Below are 22,296 nucleotides of genomic sequence, written 5' to 3'. Positions count from 1 at the left end.
GTTCCAGGTTCAATCCCTGATCCATGCCCAGCTACCTGATCCCAACGGCGGCAGCAATCGGGGAAGCTCCAGTTGGCCTCAGTACCTCTGGGTACCTGGGGTGAAAAAAAAAAGAAGCAGGGTAGCACCATCAGGAATCCTTCAGTACCCCCCCACCCCACCCACAAAGGGCCATGTGTAAGCATTGCCAGTAAGTGTTGTCTGGCTATTCGACTATATGCGGCATCACAGTCAAGCAGGATTCCAACATCCCCCTGTACACCCGTACTCTCAACTGTAGGGGGCCCCCTGCAATTGAGAGTACGGGTGTACAGGGGGATGTTGGAATCCTGCTTGACTGTGATGCCGCATATAGTCGAATAGCCAGACAACACTTACTGGCAATGCTTACATATGGCCCTTTGTGGGGGTGGGGGGTACTGAAGGATTCCTGATGGTGCTACCCCATGAATCAGCACCTTCAGAGGAAGGAGGGGAAATAAAGAAAAAATATTTGCATTTATTTAGTGTCTTCCATGACCTCAGGATGTCCCAAAGCGCTTTCCAGCCAATGAAGTACTTTTTTAAAGTGTAGTCACTGTTGTAATGTAAGGAAACTCAGCAGCCAATTTGCGCACAGCAAGATCCCACAAACTGCAACGAGCAGATAATCTGTTTTTTAGTGATAATGGTTGAGGCATAAATATTGGCCAGGACAGCGGGGAGAACTCCCCTGCTCTTCTTCAAACAGTGTGCCGTAGGATATTTTAGATCTGCCTGAAAGGGCAGAAGTAGGTTTAAAATCTCATCCGAAAGACGGCACCTCAGCACTCCCTCACAGGGAGTGTCAGCCTTTACGAGCTCAAGTCTCTGGAGTGGGGCTTTGAACCCATGACCTTCTAACTCAGAGTGGGGGAGAGTGCTACCCACTGGACCACAGCTGACACTGAAAGAGAAAAGAAAATGGTTTTAAAAAGGAAATCTGAAGCTTTTCTTTCTCTTCAGGCGGCCCCTGAGTTTATCCAGCTGGCTTAGATTTCACAGCTGGTATTCGTGTGAATGAGAGCCCCAAACATCACAGATTAGGGGCACAAATGGAGAGTTCTGAACACAGTCGTTGTTTGAAGATGTGTTAAAGCTTCCGCAGATCGAAAGAACTAGTGGCCAAGAATATCAGGGACCCAGTTAACATTACCTGCATTACCTGCAGGATTCTCCCCTCACACCCCATCTGCTAGTTGGTGCTTTAATGAGCTGCTGAGCAGCCCTGTCATTGGTGAGTGGGCTGTCAATCATGTGGCAGGACGGATCATGTGCTGTAAAGTTGTGTCCAAAACTACAGTGTGATTGTAGAGTTGAGGCGTAGAAGTGCAAGCTGGAAAAATGGGTTCTTATTTGTCACATGCAGCTAAGATCCAGGACCTGCAGGAAATTATGCAGGAGACGGGCTGTGAGTAATCTGAGACGGTTGGGAGTTTACTTTATCTTTGTCTGCTTAGCTGAAAAAGATTTCCCCTCTGTGCTGCGCGTAGCAAAATCACAAATGGGTTTAAAGAGAGTGCATTCACACTTTCAGTACCTGCAATGCACAGATTAAATCTTCCCCCTCTCCTCCTTAAGTGATTTCTTTTTGGTTTAGATTATTAGTAAACTCCCTGAATGCAGATGGTCTTTGTGTCTTTCAGTACTTAGGCCTGGGAGGACTTTGCTTTTAGGGTGTTTCTTTAAAGTTTTAAACTTATAATTTCAGTAAAGTGGGTTTGGCGATTGTGTTTAAGGTTTAAAAAAAATAAATCGTGTGGAAGCCATGAGTACACAGCATTGGGAAAGGTTCAAGTTTCAGGTAGAGATTTGGCATCAGGCTTTAGGGTTCTGGTGAAAGAAAGACTTGCATTTATATATCACCTTTCCGATTGTCCCAAAGCGCTTTACAGCCAATGAAGTACTTTTGAAGTGTGGTCACTGTTGTAATGTAGGAAATTCGGCAGCTAATCTGCGCACAGCAAGATCCCACAAACAGCAATGTGATAATAACCAGATAATCTGTTTTTAGTGATGTTGGTTGAGGGATAAATATTGGCCAGGACCCCGGGGAGAACTCCCCTGCTCTTCTTTGAAATAGTGCCAGGGGATCTTTTACCTCCACCTGAGAGGGCAGGCGGGGCCTCGGTTTAACGTCTCATCCGAAAGACGGCACCTCTGACAGCGCAGCACTCCCTCAGTACAGCACTGGGAATGTCAGCCTGGATTATGTGCTCAAGCCTCCAGAGTGGGACTCGAACCCACAGCCTACTGACTCAGGCGAGTGTAAATTGGTGAAGGGTTTATACCAGAGATGCCACCATGTATAAAACGTCCTGAGTGTAGGGAGGGTTGGAGAGATAACATGCAATTCAGAATGCGGAGAAGGGGGAAACAATTAGAATAATCAAGAAACACTTCTTAGTATTTCAAACACTGACTTACTTGGATAGCGAGTGAATGCTGCAGCGTAGGCAAATATGGTAGCTGTTCTGTGCATGGCAAGATCCCACCAGTAGCGATTATGATGAATGATTAGTTAATCTGGTTTTGGTGGTGCTGGTTAACTTTTGTTAACCTGTATTTTCTCTTTCCAGCTATCGATAGAATTGAAATTTCTATTTTATATATTCTACGCACTAACACTGCTGCTACCCGAGGTTGCCTTGTTTATGTTGCTGGAGCAATTCATCGCCCCAGCAAAAACAATGGAGCTATCACGCCTGCACACATTCTGTGTGTATGTAGCTGCTCACTGGCCATAAACATTAACAATGCCCAGAGGTAGGGTGAAAGGTTCATAGGGGCCAACAAGCTTTAAACTGCATCTCTGGCCTGTACAGATAGTCTGACAGCTAGGCGTGCCTGTGGCCTGAAAATATCAGCCAGCTGTGGTTTATGCCTCTAGCGGTGGTTGTTTATGTTTGATGGTGGTGTTGCTTCACTTTTTGGAAGCCCGCCCAAAGAAATGCTATATTTTGCGTCCCCCGTGGCTCAGTGGGTAGCTCGCTCGCATCTGAGTCAGAAAGTGATGGGTTCGAGCCCCGCTTCAGACACTTGACCACAAAATCCAGGCTGACGCTTCAGTGCGGTACTGAGGGAGTGCTGCACTGCCGGAGGTGTCGTCTTTTGGATGAGACGTTAAACTGAGGTCCCGCCTGCCCTCTCGGGTGGACGTAAAAGTTCCCACGGCACTGTTCGAAGAAGAGCAGGGGAGCTCTCCCCGGTGTCCTGGCCAATATTTATCCCTCAACCAACATCACTAAAAAACAGATTATCTGGTCATTATCAAAATGCAGTTTGTGGGATCTTGCTGTGCGCAAATTGGCTGCTGCGTTTCCTACATTACAACAGTGACTACACTTCAAAAAGCACTTCATTGGCTGTAAAGCGCTTTGGGCCGCCTGCAGGTCGTGAAAGGTGCTATATAAATGCAAGTTCCATCTGTCTGTCAGCGGGAAGGGGTTTGATCCATCAGAACAGGAACAGATGTGTCCATTGGCGTTTTGTTCAGTGGAAGGTAATAGGCAGAGGGCTGGTACTTTGGGATTCTCCATATCGAGGAACATTTTGGCCTATTAACATTCTATAAAATGGGAAGGGAGATGTTGTGATCCATTGGGATTCTATAGGAAGGGATGGGATTGGGACATTGGGAAGTAGTTTGGCCCACGGGATTCAGGAGAATGGGAACTAACTAGGTCCATCGGAAAGCTACAGCAAAAACTGTGCATTGTACTGCGATCTAAAGGGTTAGTCAGTGTATTTGGAAAGTTCCAGGAAGCTGGAATTTTCTTTTAACTGTGACGAGGTCAGATGATGATCAGCCAGCCGCTTAGGAAATTCTTTTCTTTCAGTTTCCAAGGCTCACATTTGCCGTCTGTATGATCGATTTCAAGGGTTGGACAAGAGTGAAAGAGGAAAGTTGAGGTAAGTGAAAGAAACTGATGATTGACAACTAATTTTGAAAACAGAAGATGCTGGAAGCACATGGCAGATCCATCAACAGAGAGAGAGAGAGAGAGACACAGAGAGAGAGAGAGAGAGAGAGAGAGATAGTAAAGTTTTAGGTGAGACTTTGGGAAGTCCCTTTATCAGACTGAACCAAGAGGGGAGGAGCGAAACGTACGAATGGAAAGAGCCTAAAGAGGCCATTGCAATCCATCTGGGTTGGTCCCAAACTCAAAGTAACACAAGACTTTATACCTGTGTCCCCTTGGTTCACCACACAGCTACCCTGCCCTGTTTTTCACCATACGCCTCCACTGACCCCCACCCCCGGGCAATCTGTTCCACACACTCACCACCCTGCGTGAAGTAGTCCAGCCCAAACCGTCTGTTCACCTTCCCTGTTCTGAGCTTGTGTCCGTGCCCCCTTATTACAGAGTCAAGCAAGTTACGTCAAACTAAGTTGTTTATACCCCTTTAGAATCTTGAACTTTTAATGGGGTCTCTCCTCGCTCTCCTTTTCTCCAATATAAAACATCTTTGCTTCCCTTCTCCTTGTAGCTGCCTTCCTTTGGACCCTCTCAGAAGCCGTGTTCTCCACACTGTAAATGAGTGATCCAAATTGGGGCAGCACTTTATACAAGTTCACTATTATCCCGAGACTTGTGTTCTATCCCTCTGCTTATCCTGGGATTAATTTGCCACCTTTACTGCACTCCGCATTGATCATTTCAATAAGCTGCCCAGTAGACCCCGCCTCTCCTATAGTCTAGGACCATTCACCTCCTATTCCCACTGCTTATCTCCCCTACCTCTGTGCTGCACGTAGGCCGATTACACAACTAGGCTTTTCCTTCATGTCAAACGCACCACCTGAGGTGACTTACTTGCCGGAGTTGATGTGAGCACAAGAATTTCCCAATCACTGGAAGAACTGGTCTTTTGTAGTAAATAGAAATGATTGGGATCAGCGTGTGGTTGAGATTTGGAACGAGCAGCAGTAGGCCGCGAACTGGATTCACAGGCAACGTCCCACATGCACCCAGGATCGCCCGTCAACAGATACTTCAATAGACATGCCTCAGACGTATGATTGGCACGTCGCTGACTACAGCATTGATACTGTGCCATTCTGACATGGTGACTGAATGTGCATCTTCTCCAGAGCTCCCTACAGACCATTCTACTTCACTAAATTGCTGCACATTGAGCTATTTTGGCTGGTTACCGTCCTGAGCCACCATTCCTTCATCGGACATTCTGTAGACCTCCATCTGGAGATACTGTGTGTTCAGTTCTGGGCACCGCACCTCAGGAAGGAGATATTGGCCTTGGAGGGGGTGCAGAATCACCAGAATGATACCGGGGCTAAAAGGGTTAAATTATGAAGACTAGACTTGTATTCCCTCGAGTACAGAAGATTAATTGAGGTGTTTAAGATGATTAAAGCAGTTGAGAGAAACTATTTCCTCTGGTGAGGGAGTCCAGAACAAGGGGGCATAACCTTAAAATTAGAGCTAGGCCGTTCAGGGGTGATGTCAGGAAGCATTTCTTCACACAAAGGGGAGTGGAAATCTGGAATTCCCTCCCCCAAAAAGCTGTGGCTGGGGGCCAATTGAAAATTTTCATAACTGAGATTGATCGATTTTTGTTTGGGTAAGGGTATTATGGGATATGGAACCAAGTCAGGTAAATGGAGTTAAGATACACATCAGCCATGGCGGAGCAGGCTCGAGGGGCTGAATGGCGGAACAGGCTCGAGGGGCTGAATGGCGGAACAGGCTCGAGGGGCTGAATGGCCTCCTCCAGTTCCTATGATACAGGACACTGATTCCCTCCTCTCACTCCCTCACCCTGGTACACTGCGACTGATTGCACCAGCTGAGATTAGCTCATGTAGTAGCGAGCGGGAATCGAACCTGGGACGTGTTGGGTCCTCCAAGTACAGCTGTGGCTCATTAGGCGAGCTCGTGGGAAGAGCTTTCAGCTGGGATACATAACCAGCTGTTGATGGATGGTTTCAGCTTTCCCTCATGCCTGTGGGTTTGTTTTCTGTGTCATTCGAGCCCTGGGCAGGAGTTGCCTTGACCCTAATTGACCCTCTCCATGGAGTTGCCAGGGAAGGAGTGCCAGGTGATCCCTCGCTCAGCTCCGTGGCGGGAGTTACCCACGGCCTCCATCCACTTTTACTGCAGGGCACCTCTCTCAAAGGGGAAGGGTCACCTGGGTGAAATGCATTATTAATCCTTTTACCATTTTGTTTCCCCCCGCCTTCCCTCTCATCTTCTGAAGGTGCTGACTCATACTGGCAAATGCCCATTCTCCATTCGAGATTCTAGGCATGTATTCAACCACGGGGGGCATCACAGTTGAGCCGAATGCTGTATTTATCCAGCATGCGCACGCAGACACATCATTGGACAGTAATCGGAAGTGGGAATTACCCCCTGCTCCCAAAATGTCCCGTCTTCTTCCCCCCCCCCCAAGAGGGTATTTACAGCATCCCCCACTGCTCAGACCAGCGAACTTGAGCACAAACCTGGCCGGGACTCATTGGGTCTGTTTGTGGCTCAGCGTCACACTGGGCAGTACATTGACCAGCTGAGCCACTCGGGGAGCTCCTGTGTATTCAGATGTTGAAGTGGATGCCCAGTGGCTGGCAGGGCGAGGGAGGGCGAGGCTTCGGAGGCTTCAAGTCACGTGCCTGTAATGATCCATTGATCAAGATCTTTATGTGGGACCTTTTTTAAAGTCAATGGTCCTGCCCAAGGAGGATTCTCACAGGAAAGAAAATAAACTTTGATCCAAATCTGTGCAGGGTGAATACTGGCTGCACGATGCAAAGGCAGGGCAGGGCGTCCTGACCCCCTTCGTCCCAACTAACTGCATCGGTGGCTTCCTAGACGTACATCGTACATCGGGGAACACCCTGTGGGTATTTAACAAACTCCTGGGGACCCCATCCTAATGTCTGAAAGACTGTATCAACCACCCAAAGGTAATTGCTGTCATTGGCAGAAAACCGTAACCAGTGCAGAGAAATATAGAACGCAGAATAGCCGAGAGACTGTTCTCTGAGTGTACAGGGCTGTCCCCTGGACCTCCGGGAATCCCCTCATGATGATGATGGGGTGGGGGGGCCATCAGTGCCAGTTTGGAAACTATATTCCTTGGTTTATTTTTAAACTGGGAAACACAGTTGAAAGTCAACAAGAGCAAGATTACATAGAATTATAGCACAGAAACAGGCCATTCGGCCCAACTGGTCTGTGCCGGTGTTTATGCTCCACATGAGCCTCCTCCCTCCCTACTTCATCTCACCCTATCAGCAAATCCTTCTATTCCTTTCTCCCTCATGTTTATCTAGATTTCCCCTTAAATGCATCTCTGCTATTCTCCTCAATCACTCCTTGCGATAGTGAGTTCCACATTCTCACCACTCTCTGGGTAAAGAAGTTTCTCCTGAATTCCTTATTGGATTTATTAGTGACTGTCTGTCTTATATTTATAATTGAAAAGAGGTTGAGGCAAATCAGGAAGTAGGTGGTGACGTGACACCAGGCTGGGGTGTAGCTCACAGGAGGAAGAGGGTGAGGGGGAGGAATCGAATGAGGAGGTGGAAGGAGTTCCCCAGTACTGAGGGGCTGTCTCTACGTCTGTCACTGTCTGCATGAAGCTTGCAGCTCTGACCCATCCAATTCACGTTCGATCTGATGTTTGACGGGGAGAAAAGGACACACGTCAAGTGTTACTCGTTTGGAGTGAGACACCTCACTCTGGCTTAGAAATGTCACCTATTTTGATGATTCATTCTTTTTTAATTAAAAAAAAAAATGAGCCTGTCATCTCTTTTTTTACGATCGTAAATCTGGATTCTCCCTGATGTTTGCAGCTTGGATCAAACCCGTCAGTAAACTGATGGGACAGTCACTGTTCTTTCACATCCCTCAGAAACACCTTGATCAGCACCAGCAGAGCCCCTCTCCAGTTTGTGTACAGGATGAGGGATCGGGGAATGCAGTGGGAATCTATCCCCCGAATAACGAAAGGAAATTGCCTGTGCTTCTCTCCCGGTGTGAGCACAAGGGTACAGGGGAATGTGGAGGGGAGGCTGACCCACATTGTTTGCAAGCAATGCTCCACGATTAACTCACCACTGAGAATTGTAAATGAACATGTAGTGAGGTGTCTCACTACAAATGTGAGGTCATCCACTTTGGATCAAAAAAGGATAGAACAGGGTACTTTCTAAATGGTAAAAAGTTAAAAACAGTGGATGTCCAAAGGGATCTAGGGGTTCACGTACATCGATCATTGAAGTGTCATGAACAGGTGCAGAAAATAATCAAGAAGGCAAATGGAATGCTGGCCTTTATATCCAGAGGACTAGAGTACAAGGGGGCAGAAGTTATGCTGCAGCTGTACAAAACCCTGGTTAGACCGCACCTGGAGTACTGTGAGCAGTTCTGGGCACTGCACCTTCAGAAGGACATATTGGCCTTGGAGGGAGTGCAGCGTAGGTTTACTAGAATGATACCCGGACTTCAAGGGTTAAGTTACGAGGAGAGATTACACAAATTGGGGTTGTATTCTCTGGAGTTTCGAAGGTTAAGGGGTGATCTGATCGAAGTTTATAAGATATTAAGGGGAACGGATAGGGTGGATAGAGAGAAACTATTTCCGCTGGTTGGGGATTTTAGGAGTAGGGGGCACAGTCTAAAAATTAGAGCCAGACCTTTCAGGAGCGAGATTAGAAAACATTTCTACACACAAAGGGTGGTAGAAGTTTGGAACTCTCTTCCGCAAACAGCAATTGATACTAGCTCAATTGCTAAATTTAAATCTGAGATAGATAGCTTTTTGGCAACCAAAGGTATTAAGGGATATGGGCCAAAGGCAGGTATATGGAGTTAGATCACAGATCAGCCATGATCTTATCAAATGGCGGAGCAGGCACGAGGGGCTGAATGGCCTACTCCTGTTCCTATGTTCCTAACATCAGTAACAGCAGAGATGAGCGAGGAGTAGCCAGTGTCCATTTTTGTGTCCTGAGTCATTAAAGACTTTTTCTTTCTTTCCTTTTTTTTGGCTGGTTTGCTTGCTCGCTTGGCTGACAGCACACTCTCCTCTCAGTCAGAAGGTTCTGCCTTCAGAAATTCAACGTGTTAGCTCGGCCAACATTCCAGTGCCAGCACTGAGGGAGTTGCTGTGCTGTCGGAGGGGCAGCACTGAGGGAGTTGCTGCGCTGTCGGAGGGGCAGCACTGAGGGAGTTGCTGCGCTGTCGGAGGGGCAGCACTGAGGGAGTTGCTGCGCTGTCGGAGGGGCAGCACTGAGGGAGTTGCTGAGGGGTGTCCTTCGATTGAGCTGTTAAACCAAGATGGCGGCCTGCTGGTTTAGACAGATGTTAAAGATCCCATGTCACTATTTGAAGAAGACTCGAGTGTTCTTCCAGCATCCTAGCCAACATTCCTCCCTCAACCAACAATACATTGCTGTTTGTTGTGGAATCTTGCTGTGTGCAGAATGGCCACTGTGATTGCATACGTAAAACAACATTTTGAAGTAATAAATTGTACGTGAAATGCTCTTGAGGTGTTTCCCAAGAGTTGTGAAAAGGTGCTGTACAAACCTACGTCCTTGCTTTTTCCAGCCGGGAAGATTTCCAGCGTATCGGAGAGCTGGCGGTGAATCCGTTGGGAGAACGAATTATCAATGCTTTCTTTCCTGACGGGTAAGTGACTTATGATGAGATATTGGGCGGGGAGAGAAGTGTAGGTATCTCTGGGGGGGAGTGGGCGGGGTCGCGCGGGGTGCAAACATGCCTTGTCCCGATTTCCCTTGCCGTCCACACACACTGCGGCAGGAGGTACTGGTTAGTGATCAGTGTGTGAACCCATGCTGACACTTCCCCTCCATTAGCCTGTGTTCGCGGGCGGGGTGGTGGGGTTGAGACTAACTATAAAACATCCGCAAAACCCGATGAGCCTCCACGAGGTGACCAGATCGAGATCTTTCAGATTATGAAAGGGTTTGATAGGGTTGAGGTTGAGAAGATGTTTCCACTTGTGGGGGAGACCAAAACTAGGGGATCAGACATGATCTTATCAAATGGCGGAGCGGACTCGAGGGGCTGAATGGCCTACTCCTGTATGTTCCTATCAGATAGTCACTAATAAATCCAATAAGGAACTTAGGAGAATTCTTTACTCAGATTAGTTAGAATGTGGAACTTGCTAGTTGAGGCGAATAGCATAGATGCATTTAAGGAGAAGCTAGATAAAGACAAGAGGGAGAAAGGAATAGAAGGATATGTTGCTAGAGTGGGAGGAGCCTTATGTGGAGCATAAACTCTGACATCGACCTGTTGGGCCGAATGGCCTGTTTCTGTGCTGTAAATTCGATGAGTGCTCATGGTTTATAAACTAAATGGTACAGTTTTAAAGGGGGTGCAAGAACAGAGAGACCTGGGGGTGTATGTACACAAATCTTTTGAAGGTGGCAGGACAAGTTGAGAAGGCCATTTTTTTTTAAAATAGTGCATGTGATCCTGGGCTGCTTTAATAGAGGCAGAGAGTACAAAAGCAAGAAAGTTATGCTAAACCTTTATAAATCACTGGTCAGGCCTCAGCTAGAGTATTGTGTTCAATTCTGGGCACCACACTTTAGGAAGGATGTCAATGCCTTAGAGAGGATGCAGGGGAGATTTACTAGAATGGTACCAGGGATGAGGGACTTCAGTTATGTGGAGAGACTGGAGGAGCTGGGATTGTTCTCCTTAGAGCAGAGAAGGTTAAGGGGAGATTTAATAGAGGTGTTCAAAATTATGAAGGGTTTTTATAGAGTAAATAAGGAGAAACTGTTTCTAGTAGCAAAAGGGCCGCTAACCAGAGGACACAGATTTAAGGTGATTGGCAAAAGAACCGGAGAAGAGATGAGGAGAAATTTTTTTACGCACTGAGTTGTTCTGATCTGGAACGCGCTGCCTGAAAGGGCGGTGGAAGCAGATTCAATAGTAACTTTCAAAAGGGAATTGGATAAATACTTGAAGGGAAAAATTTGCAGGGCTGTGGGGAAAGAGCAGAGGGAGTGGGACTAATTGCATCGAGCCCGTGCCGGCTCTTTGAAAGAGCCGGCACGGGCTCGATGGGTCGAATGGCCTCCTCCTGTGCTGTATGATTCGATTGATTACCCGGTCAGCTCACTTTCTGCCTTTTACTATTTCGAACCTCCTTTACAGTAATCAGACCTTGGATTTCCGTTCATTCATCCGAGTCCTGGCGTGCTTCAGACCCATGAATAAAGACAGGTCGGCAGATCCCACCGCACCAGAACCGATTAATAGCCGAAGTAACAAGCTGCGGTGTAAGTACGGCAAAGGCTTTACCAAATCTCCAGGCCTGGCCGCAGCACAGAGCCGATTGTTCCGGCGATTTCACGGGTCTTTGGTAGCGGTTTGTGGGTTTATTCTAAGGACAGTCAGAAGATGGAAGAAATAATGCTGCTTGGATCAAGATTCATGTCCCAGGACCATTCTCTGTTGCAGCGTTCCCAATCCGCGTGGGGTCACGGCGAGCGTGGGGTCGGGCGGGGTCACGGCGAGCGTGGGGTCGGGCGGGGTCACGGCGAGTGTGGGGTCGGGCGGGGTCACGGCGAGGGTGGGGTCGGGCGGGGTCACGGCGAGCGTGGGGTCGGGCGGGGTCACGGCGAGCGTGGGGTCGGGCGGGGTCACGGTGAGCGTGGGGTCGGGCGGGGCCACGGCGAGCGTGGGGTCGGGCGGGGTCACGGCGAGCGTGGGGTCGGGCGGGGTCACGGCGAGCGTGGGGTCGGGCGGGGTCACGGCGAGCGTGGGGTCGGGCGGGGTCACGGCGAGCGTGGGGTCGGGCGGGGTCACGGCGAGCGTGGGGTCGGGCGGGGTCACGGCGAGCGTGGGGTCGGGCGGGGTCACGGCGAGCGTGGGGTCGGGCGGGGTCACGGCGAGCGTGGGGTCGGGCGGGGTCACGGCGAGCGTGGGGTCGGGCGGGGTCACGGCGAGCGTGGGGTCGGGCGGGGTCACGGCGAGCGTGGGGTCGGGCGGGGTCACGGCGAGTGTGGGGTCGCAGGCCTGAATGCCACTTTTTGATAAAAAATACTGAATTTTCCCAGCTAAGTTATTTGCAAAGAAATCCTTCTCAGGACATCAGGAAGAGTTTGATCCAGGTATGTAACCTGACCTCGGACTTTCCTCAAGAAAGGTGGTATATAAAATGCAAGACTTTCTTTCTGAAAAACCTCTGGCCGTCCGTTTTTCCCACTCGCCCCCTTACCCACCGCAGGAACTCGCCAAGGCTTCTTCGGCGGCACCTCCCAAACCCACGACCTCTACCACCTAGAAGGACAAGGGCAGCAGGTACATGGGAACAACACCACCTGCACGTTCCCCTCCAAGTCACACACCATCCCGACTTGGAAATATATCGCCGTTCCTTCATCGTCGCTGGGTCAAAATCCTGGAACTCCCTTCCTAACAGCACTGTGGGAGAACCTTCACCACACGGACTGCAGCGGTTCAAGAAGGCGGCTCACCACCACCTTCTCAAGGGCAATTAGGGATGGGTAATAAATGCTGGCCTTGCCAGTGACGCCCACATCCCGAGAATTAATAATTGTTTAAAAAAAAATAATTTGAGAGAGTCTAAACTGACACAGGACGATGAGCCTCCCCTCTCGTTAATCAGAGGTCTTTCTCCTCCCAGCTGTGTCTCACCCTTTGTAAATACTGTTGAAACTCTCTGTTCTCCAAGTGCTGGGAGATACAAATTGTTCCTCGTTTGGGCACCAGGGTCAGAACTCCTTTTGTGAGGAAAGATGAGAGAATGAGCCACTAGCAAAATCCTGGGAACGCCCAGCTTCCAGATGCGTGATTTAATTACAAAGAGAAACATCAATGGGAGGAATTTCACCCCATCAGTGTTGATATCGAGCACTTCACGGGTCAGGGACAGCACAGCTCCTCAGCGCGAACATAAGAACATAAGAAATTGGAGCAGGAGTAGGCCAATCGGCCCCTCGAGCCTGCTCCGCCATTCAATAAGATCATGGCTGATCTGATCCCAACCACAAATCTAAAGAACACAAGAAGTCGGAGCAGGACCTGGCCACACAGCCCCTGGGCCCTCTCCGCCACCCACAGGGCATTGACCGATCCGAACTCAGCTTCATGTCCAATTTCCTGCCCGCTCCCCATAACCCCTAATTCCCTTTACTTCTAGGAAACTGTCTATTTCTGTTTTAAATTTATCTAATGATGTAGCTTCCACAGCTTCCTGGGGCAGCAAATTCCACAGACCTACCACCCTCTGAGTGAAGAAGTTTCTCCTCATCTCAGTTTTGAAAGAGCAGCCCCTTATTCTAAGATTATGCCCCCTAGTTCTAGTTTCACCCATCTTTGGGAACATCCTTACTGCATCCACCCGATCAAGACCCTTCACAATCTTATATGTTTCAATAAGATCGCCTCTCATTCTTCTGAACTCCAATGAGTAGAGTCCCAATCTACTCAACCTCTCCTCATATGTCCGCCCCCTCATCCCCGGGATTAACCGAGTGAACCTTCTTTGTACTGCCTCGAGAGCAAGTATGTCTTTTCTTAAGTATGGAGACCAAAACTGTATGCAGTATTCCAGGTGCGGTCTCACCAATACCTTATATAACTGCAGCAATACCTCCTTGTTTTTATATTCTATCCCCCTAGCAATAAAAGCCAACATTCCGTTGGCTTTCTTGATCACCTGCTGCACCTGCATACCAACTTTTTGATTTTCTTGCACTAGGACCCCCAGATCCCTTTGTACTGCAGTACTTTCCAGTCTCTCGCCATTAAGAAAATAACTTGCTCTCTGATTTTTCCTGCCAAAGTGCATAACCTCACATTTTCCAATATTATATTGCATCTGCCAAATCTCCGCCCACTCACCCAGCCTGTCTATATCCCCTTGTAGGATTTTTATGTCCTCCTCACTCTCTACTTTCCCTCCCATCTTTGTATCATCTGCAAATTTTGATATGTTGCACTCGGTCCCCTCCTCCAAATCGTTAATATAGATTGTAAAGAGTTGGGGACCCAGCACCGACCCCTGTGGAACACCACTGGTTACTGGTTGCCAGTCCGAAAATGAACCATTTATCCCAACTCTCTGCTTCCTGTTCGATAACCAATCCTCCACCCATGCCAGAATATTACCCCCAATCCCGTGATTTTTTATCTTAAGTAATAATCTTTTATGTGGCACCTTGTCGAATGCCTTCTGGAAGTCTAAATACACTATGTCCACTGGTTCCCCTTTATCCACCCTATACGTTATATCCTCGAAGAACTCAAGCAAATTTGTCAGACATGACTTCCCTTCATAAAGCCATGCTGACTTTGTCCTATTAAATTATGCTTATCTAAATGTTCCGTTACTGTCTCCTTAATAATAGACTCCAAAATTTTACCCACCACAGATGTTAAGCTAACTGGCCTATAATTTCCAGCCTTCTGCCTACTACCCTTTTTAAATAACGGTGTTACATTAGCAGTTTTCCAATCTGCCGGGACCTCTCCTGAGTCCAGGGAATTTTGGAAAACTATCACCAAAGCATCCACAATCCCTACTGCCACTTCCCTCAAGACCCTAGGATGGAAGCCATCAGGTCCAGGGGATTTATCCGCCTTGAGTCCCATTATTTTACTGAGTACCATCTCCTGAGTGATTTTAATCGTATTTAGCTCCTCCCCCCCGAAGCTCCCTCTGGTCAGGCCTCGACTGATTCCCTACACCAGCCAGCCTGTGGCCCCGGGAGTGTGTGCCAGCTGGTAGAGTCAGGACCCGTTTAGTCTTTTCAGCTTCTGCCCGCCAGGGACTTGACTGAAACTGGCCAAACTCATTTCGCATAAAACCCTTGCAGCCGACGGATTAGGAAATGGGACTTTTTTTTTGATTTTTAAAGATAAATTTCCACACTTTTTTCAGTCGTCAGGCTGCATGAGGTGATTGCAACAGCATTGGAAGTGATACCGAGAAAGGGGGGAATACAAGGCGCCATTTATAAATGTGCAGAATGGGCGCGTAATTGGCAAATGAATTTCATTATAGATAAGTGTGAGGTGGTGCATTTTAGGAGGAAAAAGGGAGCCACATACTCCTTCGAAAGTAAGAGTGTAAATGGGATAGAGGAGCAGAGGGGTCTCAGTACAGATACACAAATCACTAAAAGTAGTGACGCAGGTTAATAAGGCCATTAAAAAAACACTGGGGTTTATTTCTAGAGGAATAGAATTGAAAGGCAGAGACGTTACGTTAAACTTGTATAGATCCTTAGTTGGACCACATTTGGAGTACTGTGCTCAGTTCTGGTCTCCATTTTACAAAAAATGTCGTAGGGAGAGAAGAAGGAGGCTCATGTCGAGCATGGACCTGTTGGGCTGAATGGCCTGTTTCTGTGCTGTACATTCTACCAATGTCACTGGCCCAGGTGCCCCAGGGTTGCTAGGTAACAGCGTGCACTCCCAGAGCGTTGTGCAGGTTCAATCCGAGGACCAATCAATCAGGGATGAACTCAGTTTTAACACTTGAGCGTGTTTCAGTTGCCGATGATCTTTCTTCTTCCCATTTCAGTCGCTTTCCAACTGTACGACCAGGACCGAGATGGGAAAATATCAAGAGAGGAGCTTTTGGAGGTAAACTCTGGAGTGAGACGGTCGTGAAATTCAGGAACGGAATAATTCTCCTCCTCTTTAGAATTAGCTGACTAATCAGAGGTGTTCCTTACCAACTCTCCCAGTAAAGATTCCAGTTTCAATACAGCAATTTTATTGACGTATCTTGTATTGAATTCTCGGTTTGGCTAGGTCTCTCGTCTCTGGGTCAGAAGGTCTTTTGTGTGACTAACAAAAAGAACTGAGTTTCATTGTACGTGAAGTGTATTGAGACCTTTCTGAGAGATGTGGCCAGGTGATATCGCCTGAAAGTTACTGTGGGGGGTTGTATATAAAGCAGACTTATTGTTCCGCATTAAATGTGGGAAAATAATTATAATTGTTACAGTTTTAAAACATTGATCTCTCTTGGCCAAGTTTTGATTAAGAACTGAGCCCAGTTGTATGTGAACATAATCCTATTCATTTTTTTTTCACATTCAGAGAAACGGTTCCCATTGGCAGGAGGTTCGGTAACCAGAGGACACAGATTTAAGATAATTGGCAAAAGAACCAGGGGGGAGGGGAGAGGAGAATAATTTTTTTTTATGCAGTGAGTTGTTATGATCTGGAATGCGCTGCCTGAAAGGGCGGTGGAAGCAGATTCAATAATAACTTTCAAAAGGGAATTGGATAAATACTTGAAAAGGAACAATTTGCAGGGTCTATGGGGAAAGAGCAGGGGAGTGGGACTAATTGGATAGCTCTTTCAAAGAGCCGGCACAGGCAAGATGGGCCGAATGGCCTCCATCTATGATTCTATGATTCTTTGATCAGTAGATGAGCCAGGATGCAGAAGCCTGCTTCCAATTAAATTATTGGTCCTTTTTCAAGGACAATGCCACATAAATACTGTGGCTACAAGAGCAGGTCAGAGGCTGGGTATTCTACGGCGAGTGACTCACCTCCTGACTCCCCAAAGCCTTTCCACCATCTACAAGGCACAAGTCAGGAGTGTGATGGAATATTCTCCACTTGCCTGGATGAGTGCAGCTCCAACAACACTCAAGAAGCTCGACACCATCCAGGACAAAGCAGCCCGCTTGATTGGCACCCCATCCACCACCCTAAACATTCACTCCCTTCACCACCGGCGCACCGTGGCTGCAGTGTGTACCATCCACAGGATGCACTGCAGCAACTCGCCAAGGCTTCTTCGACAGCACCTCCAAAACCCGCGACATCTACCACCTAGAAGGACAAGGGCAGCAGACACATGGGAACACCACCACCTGCACGTTCCCCTCCAAGTCACACACCATCCCGACTTGGAAATATATCGGCCGCTCCTTCATCGTCGCTGGGTCAAAATCCTGGAACTCCCTTCCTAACAGCACTGTGGGAGAACCGTCACCACACGGACTGCAGCAGTTCAAGAAGGCAGCTCACCACCACCTTCTCGAGGGGAATTAGGGATGGGCAATAAATGCCGGCCTCGCCAGCAACGCCCACATCCCATGAACGAATTAAAAAAAAGGAGCTAGAGTCTACATAAATACCCAATCAGACATGGGAATAGTTTGAGTTGCTGTAAGTATTATAGGTGTGAGTTTATCAATAAATGCTTTACATCCTAAATGGCTAAAGGAGTTTTGTTTTAAGAAAGGTTCAGGTTGTACGCTGTTTAAAAGCATGGACAGGTATGTGAGAACTGAACGAGGTGAGATTTCAATGGCCACCTGATGCCATCAGCAGGGCCCTGCATTGGCATCAGACAAAGGGCGCCCAATACGATTTATGGTCTGCCCTGTACTTCGCACTGCCTCCCCTATGTGAGAGGGCTGATAGAGGCTCCGGATGAGGTCAACCTCCAACATAACAGAGTTCTACAGAGACTCTATCTACAAGGAATCAGATTGTCCGTTTTCTGGTTTTGAAACAATTTATGTATTTTGTTAAGTCCAGCATTGTTGTACTAGTTTCTTGTGGCTTTCTACCTCCTGTATAACCTTATTTATAAGATTGTATAATCACCTTTTCTAGTTAGACTGGAGGACGTGCTAGGCATCCATGTGCTTTCTTGTGCATGATTACACGATTGTGGGGTAATTGTATGGCTATCCCGCTAATGGCGCATTTAAAGGTGCAGATTCTGGTCCCAAGGAGACCCCGACCCGGAATTTCCTCGGAAGTGCGTGCGTAAATGAGGCAAAAGTTGTGCGTTGGAGCGAGAGCAGCTCAGAGGAAATTCCTGGTCGTTTTCTTTTTAAATTAACTGCTTTGTTTTTCTGTGAAAAGTGTAGCAGAAAAAGCCTGGATTGTAAACTGGGCAAACACTTAACGCATTTGTATTATATTCCTTTTGATATTTTAGTGGTGACAATAACCCATTTTAATATAAACCGATAAACGTCTGTTTTAAAATAGTAGATGAAGGAATGTCAGACATGTTCAGCAAATGTTTTTAGGATTTTGGCCAAGTTCTAGTTACCCTGGGGAGGTAGTGATAGATCACCATCTTAATGACTAGTTCGTTAGGGTTTGGAGCTAATGACACCAGACCAGGCAGGGGTGTTGGGTCCCCTTCCCTGAGGACATTAATGAACCAGTCGGGTTTTTACAAAATCCAACAACTTTCACTGGTGCAAATGACCAGATTTTATTGAATTCAGTTTTTGATTTTTTTTCCCATTTGAACTCACGACCTCTGTGTTGCTAGTCTAGTAACAAAGCCACTCCCCTACTGTATGTGCCCCTTTCATCCACTGCTCTCCGTGACAATAATTTGCAAGTCTTTTTTTTTAGGTACTTCGTATGATGTTGGAGGCACAAGTTACAGATGACCAACTGGAGAGCATCACTGATCGAACCATTCAGGAGGCTGACCTGGATGGGGACGGTGCCATCTCTTTTGAGGAGTTCAGAAAGGTACTTCCTCAAAAGGACTGAGTCCAGTCGACCATGTGAACTGAGTGTTGGCGAAAACCTATTGATCAGACAGAGAGCTTGGCCAGTGGATCAGTTGGTCAATTCACTGCATGGTTTAGTACGAAGCCACCCAGACCAGGAAGATACTGTGTGGTCTTGTTGAGTTGGTTGATCTTTCTAGGCTCAGGCTTGAAGAATGGGCACTTGAGTGAGGTACCTGAGTCTCGGTTTTATATATGATATTGTCGTAGACCCTTTACCTCCTAATACAAGTTCAAGGACTAGGAAACACTGAAGGGTCTGGTTAATACTCGTTATTAAATCAAAGCAATGGGATAATAAAATATAACCCCTTCCACACAGTGCATATGAGATATAGGTACCAAAATATCCTCGTACCAAGGACTCCTCAGGAGGTCGCAAGTGTGTCATCTGGACAGCTTATGCTAGCCTCAGCAAGACTAGGTCAGGTCCCTAAAGAGTTCCAGTGTCTTGCATCTTTTTTTAGGTTTAATTACGTAGGACAAATGTGGATACCATATGTCATCACGTCCTGTGTGTATGCTGTTGATACGTAAGATAATTTAATGGTTACGGTTAGCTGCTATCATTTGTTGTGCATGCCCATTAATGTCTTGGGTTGTTTCTTACATTCCAGACGAGTGCTTATTAGTTCTCTGTAGCCTTCAAGCTCTTGTCTCTTCCCAGTACTTCCATAACACAAGTCTATTCAAACCAGGCTCCCCCTCTACAGTCTTCTAACTATCTGGCTATATTGCTTATCTCTTCTCATGGACAGTTAATGAGGTAATGGCTCCTGTACTCCAGGCCTGACCTTGTCTGGCCATTGCAGAATGAGTAAAGCTTACTGTGGCTGTTCTACCTGGGACATCTAATACTTACACCAGGATCTGGGGGTTGTACCTGAGCACAGGTCTGCATCTTTCAGAGGAGACTTCGAAGGTGGGAGGAAGGAGGAAATGGGGAAACACTGAGTGGACTATCTAATGTGTGTCTCACTCCTTCTCCCTCTGTCTTTGCTTTTTCCAGTCACTTGAGAACGTTAATTTGGAGCACAAGATGAGCATTCGTTTTCTCCAGTAACATCTGGAGATCTGGTTGGAAAGGAAGCTTCTCCACGAGCTGTGGTCTACTGCATTCCCAGGAGAGACTGAATGGACTGAGGCGTGAAATGTGTGCTGGTAATCTGCCATTTTAAGAAGATTTAAGTGACTCTCCCACCCCCATTTTCCCCTTCTCCCCTCTTTTCTCCCACCCACCCACCTATTCCTGCCACCATGTTTGGCTCACTTTCTCCAGTGAGTTATGGACCCATACAGGACCTGGACGATTTCAGGTTCCACCCCCGGTCTGTGCTAAGTTATCGGATCTCGAGCAGCAAGAGGATTACAAGTGACTTAAGCTTTCTGGCGGTCAGGGAGTGGGAAAATCAGTTCTGGCTCCTACTCCCGATCGCTGTTCATTAACGCTGTAAAACTTGCCCCATTTACACTGCGGGCAGGTTTCAGGACACAGGCGGTAAAGGAAACCCGAGAGTCGGGAGGCGTCATTTTTAATTCTTGGGCTCGGAACTTCACCGAGGACAGAGGTGGGTGGGGGGGCGAGAGGCGAGGGGGAGTGCGGGGGGGGGCTCCTGTACAGACTGGCAGTCGCCACTGCTGGCCTGTCTGGAAACATGGCGACCGTGAAGCCGTTTATGATTTTTATGTATGCTCATTATACGCCGTCATGGCGCTCACGGTGCTGTGGGACTGACCCACCAGGTGGTGTGGAGACTCCCTCCATGTTTCTGACCCCAGTAACCATGCCGATATAATCGACCCTGAAGCCTCCTTCACCGTGGAAACGGCCAACATTGGGATGGTCTTAAATATTGTGACATTGAATTGATTTATTTTAAAACTGTACAGATTGTTTCTGAAATTTTTTGTTTGGATTTGTAATAAATGAAATAATTCTGCATTAATGTTTTTATTCTGTTGCGTTTTGTCCTGGCTGATTTATTTTTTCCTCAATCCCAAGTTCTCCCCAGTGTCCTGGCCAATATTTATCCCTCAACCAACATCAATAAAAGAAAATAGATTCTCATATCATTATCAGAATTGCTGTAGTGGGATCTTGCTGTGCGCAAATTGGCTGCCGCATTTCCTACATTACAACAGTGACTACGCTTCAAAAAGTGTTTCTTTGATTGTGAGGCTCTTTGGGACATCCTGAGGACGTGAAAGGCACTATATAAATGCAGGACTTTCTTTCTCGTGTCTTGGTGACCAAAGCTGGACACAGTTCATCTACATTCTCCATTCCTCAGGGTTACACAGCGTCCCTCTCGTTGTACAGGCTTCGTTAATACGAAGGAATAACGTGGCAGGCATCTTGGGGGTGAACTCCCACGGAGGTTTTCCTGCTCCTCAGAGGGAGAGCTGCGGAAACACCGGGGGAGAAACAGTGTCAGTGGCGTTTACGCTGTCTTTCCGGGAATTCCCAGTCTCCTCGAAGTTACAACGGACGAGCATGAGACAACCTTCCTCCCCGCCACGCTCATTCTATAGTCACAGGGCCGACAGAGTGGGCCCTGCCTGTAAATCTCACAGTGATTGAGAACAGTGGACCATTCCAGACAACACCTGCCTGCCGTTCTGGGCGCGAGTTTAGAAAAACATTTACTGGTCTGACTACCACACGAAAGGCTGAACTTTGTGCATTTCACACAATTGTAGACGACATGTGGAAAAGCAGACGAGGCCTCAGGAATGGAGGGTGCAGAGGAGATTTACCACAATGGTACCAGGGATGAGGGACTTCAGTCGCGTGGAGAGACTGGAGAAGCCGGGATTGTTCTCCTTCGGAGCAGAGAAGGTTAAGAGGAGATTTAATAGAGGTTCAAAATCATGAGTTTTGATAGTCAGAAGGCAGAAACTTTCCACTGGCAGGAGGGTCGGTAACCAGAGGACACAGGTTTAAGGTAATTGGCAAAAGAACCAGAGGGGGAGATGAGGAGAATTTTTTTTAGGCAGCGAGTTAATGATCTGGAATGCGCTGCCTGAAAGGGCGGTGGAAGCAGATTCGATAGTAACTTTCAAAAGGGAATTGGATAAATACTTGAAAAGGAGAATTTGCAGGGCTGTGGGGAAAGAGCAGGGGGAACGAATTGGATAGCTCTTTCAAAGAGCCGGCACAGGCAAAATGGGCCGAATGGCCTCCTTCTGTGCTGTACGATTCTAAGATACTGACTTACTGTGCTGCAAAGTGAAAGGCCATGGGATTGTCCCGAGTGAGTCTGCACCTGGGGACGAGTTCCCAATCTCCACTTGGGCTGTCGAAGGAGGCTTGGTGTGCCCTCTAATGGCAGGAGGTGGAAGTTGCTGCCGGTACTGAGAAACATGGCGGGCAGCCCAGGAACAGACTGAAATGTCCAACAGACAATGGCAGTCGACAAGGGAGCTGTGCAACCGAAAGGAAATATATTTAGAAACATGGGGAGAGGCTTCTTTTTAAAATTTAATGGTTTTACAATGCACCTGGTTAGACATCATCTAGATTATTGGGTTCAACGTTGGGTGCCACATCATAAAGAGAGATTGGAGTAGAAAGGGCACAGCAAAGTGCAACATGAGCTAAGAACGGAGCGTAGAGAAACATAAGTTCTAAAGTCTAGTGCGGAGGTAGTTAAAGGGGACCTTACTGAACCCTATTAAATATTAAATGAAATAGATAAGATAAAAGTGATTTATGACTGCAA

The 22,296-nt window shown here is 47.5% G+C and overlaps 1 protein-coding gene across 2 annotated transcripts; it reads left to right on the top strand.

Moving 5' to 3' along the window:
• The first annotated feature begins 1,295 nt into the window (after window positions 1–1,295).
• On the top strand, window positions 1,296–20,520 carry chp2 (calcineurin-like EF-hand protein 2). 2 transcript variants are annotated; one of them, XM_067975141.1, is made up of 8 exons: window positions 1,296–1,429; window positions 3,858–3,930; window positions 9,600–9,680; window positions 11,187–11,311; window positions 12,092–12,145; window positions 15,586–15,647; window positions 18,411–18,533; window positions 19,584–20,520. In XM_067975141.1, exons 1-8 carry the CDS (start codon window positions 1,363–1,365, stop codon window positions 19,635–19,637), a joined length of 639 nt encoding a protein of 212 aa, XP_067831242.1. In that variant the 5' UTR covers window positions 1,296–1,362; the 3' UTR covers window positions 19,638–20,520. The 2 variants fall into 2 exon arrangements, with proteins under 2 accessions (XP_067831242.1, XP_067831243.1); XM_067975142.1 differs by lacking the exon at window positions 12,092–12,145 and having other exon boundaries at window positions 1,300–1,429.
• The last annotated feature ends 1,776 nt before the right edge of the window (window positions 20,521–22,296 follow it).

The sequence above is a fragment of the Heptranchias perlo genome, chromosome 41 (assembly GCF_035084215.1).
Source record: "Heptranchias perlo isolate sHepPer1 chromosome 41, sHepPer1.hap1, whole genome shotgun sequence".
Classification (NCBI taxonomy): Eukaryota; Metazoa; Chordata; class Chondrichthyes; order Hexanchiformes; family Hexanchidae; genus Heptranchias; species Heptranchias perlo.
The sequence above is the reverse complement of the archived record's forward strand: the minus strand, read 5'-3'. Positions and strand labels throughout refer to the sequence as shown.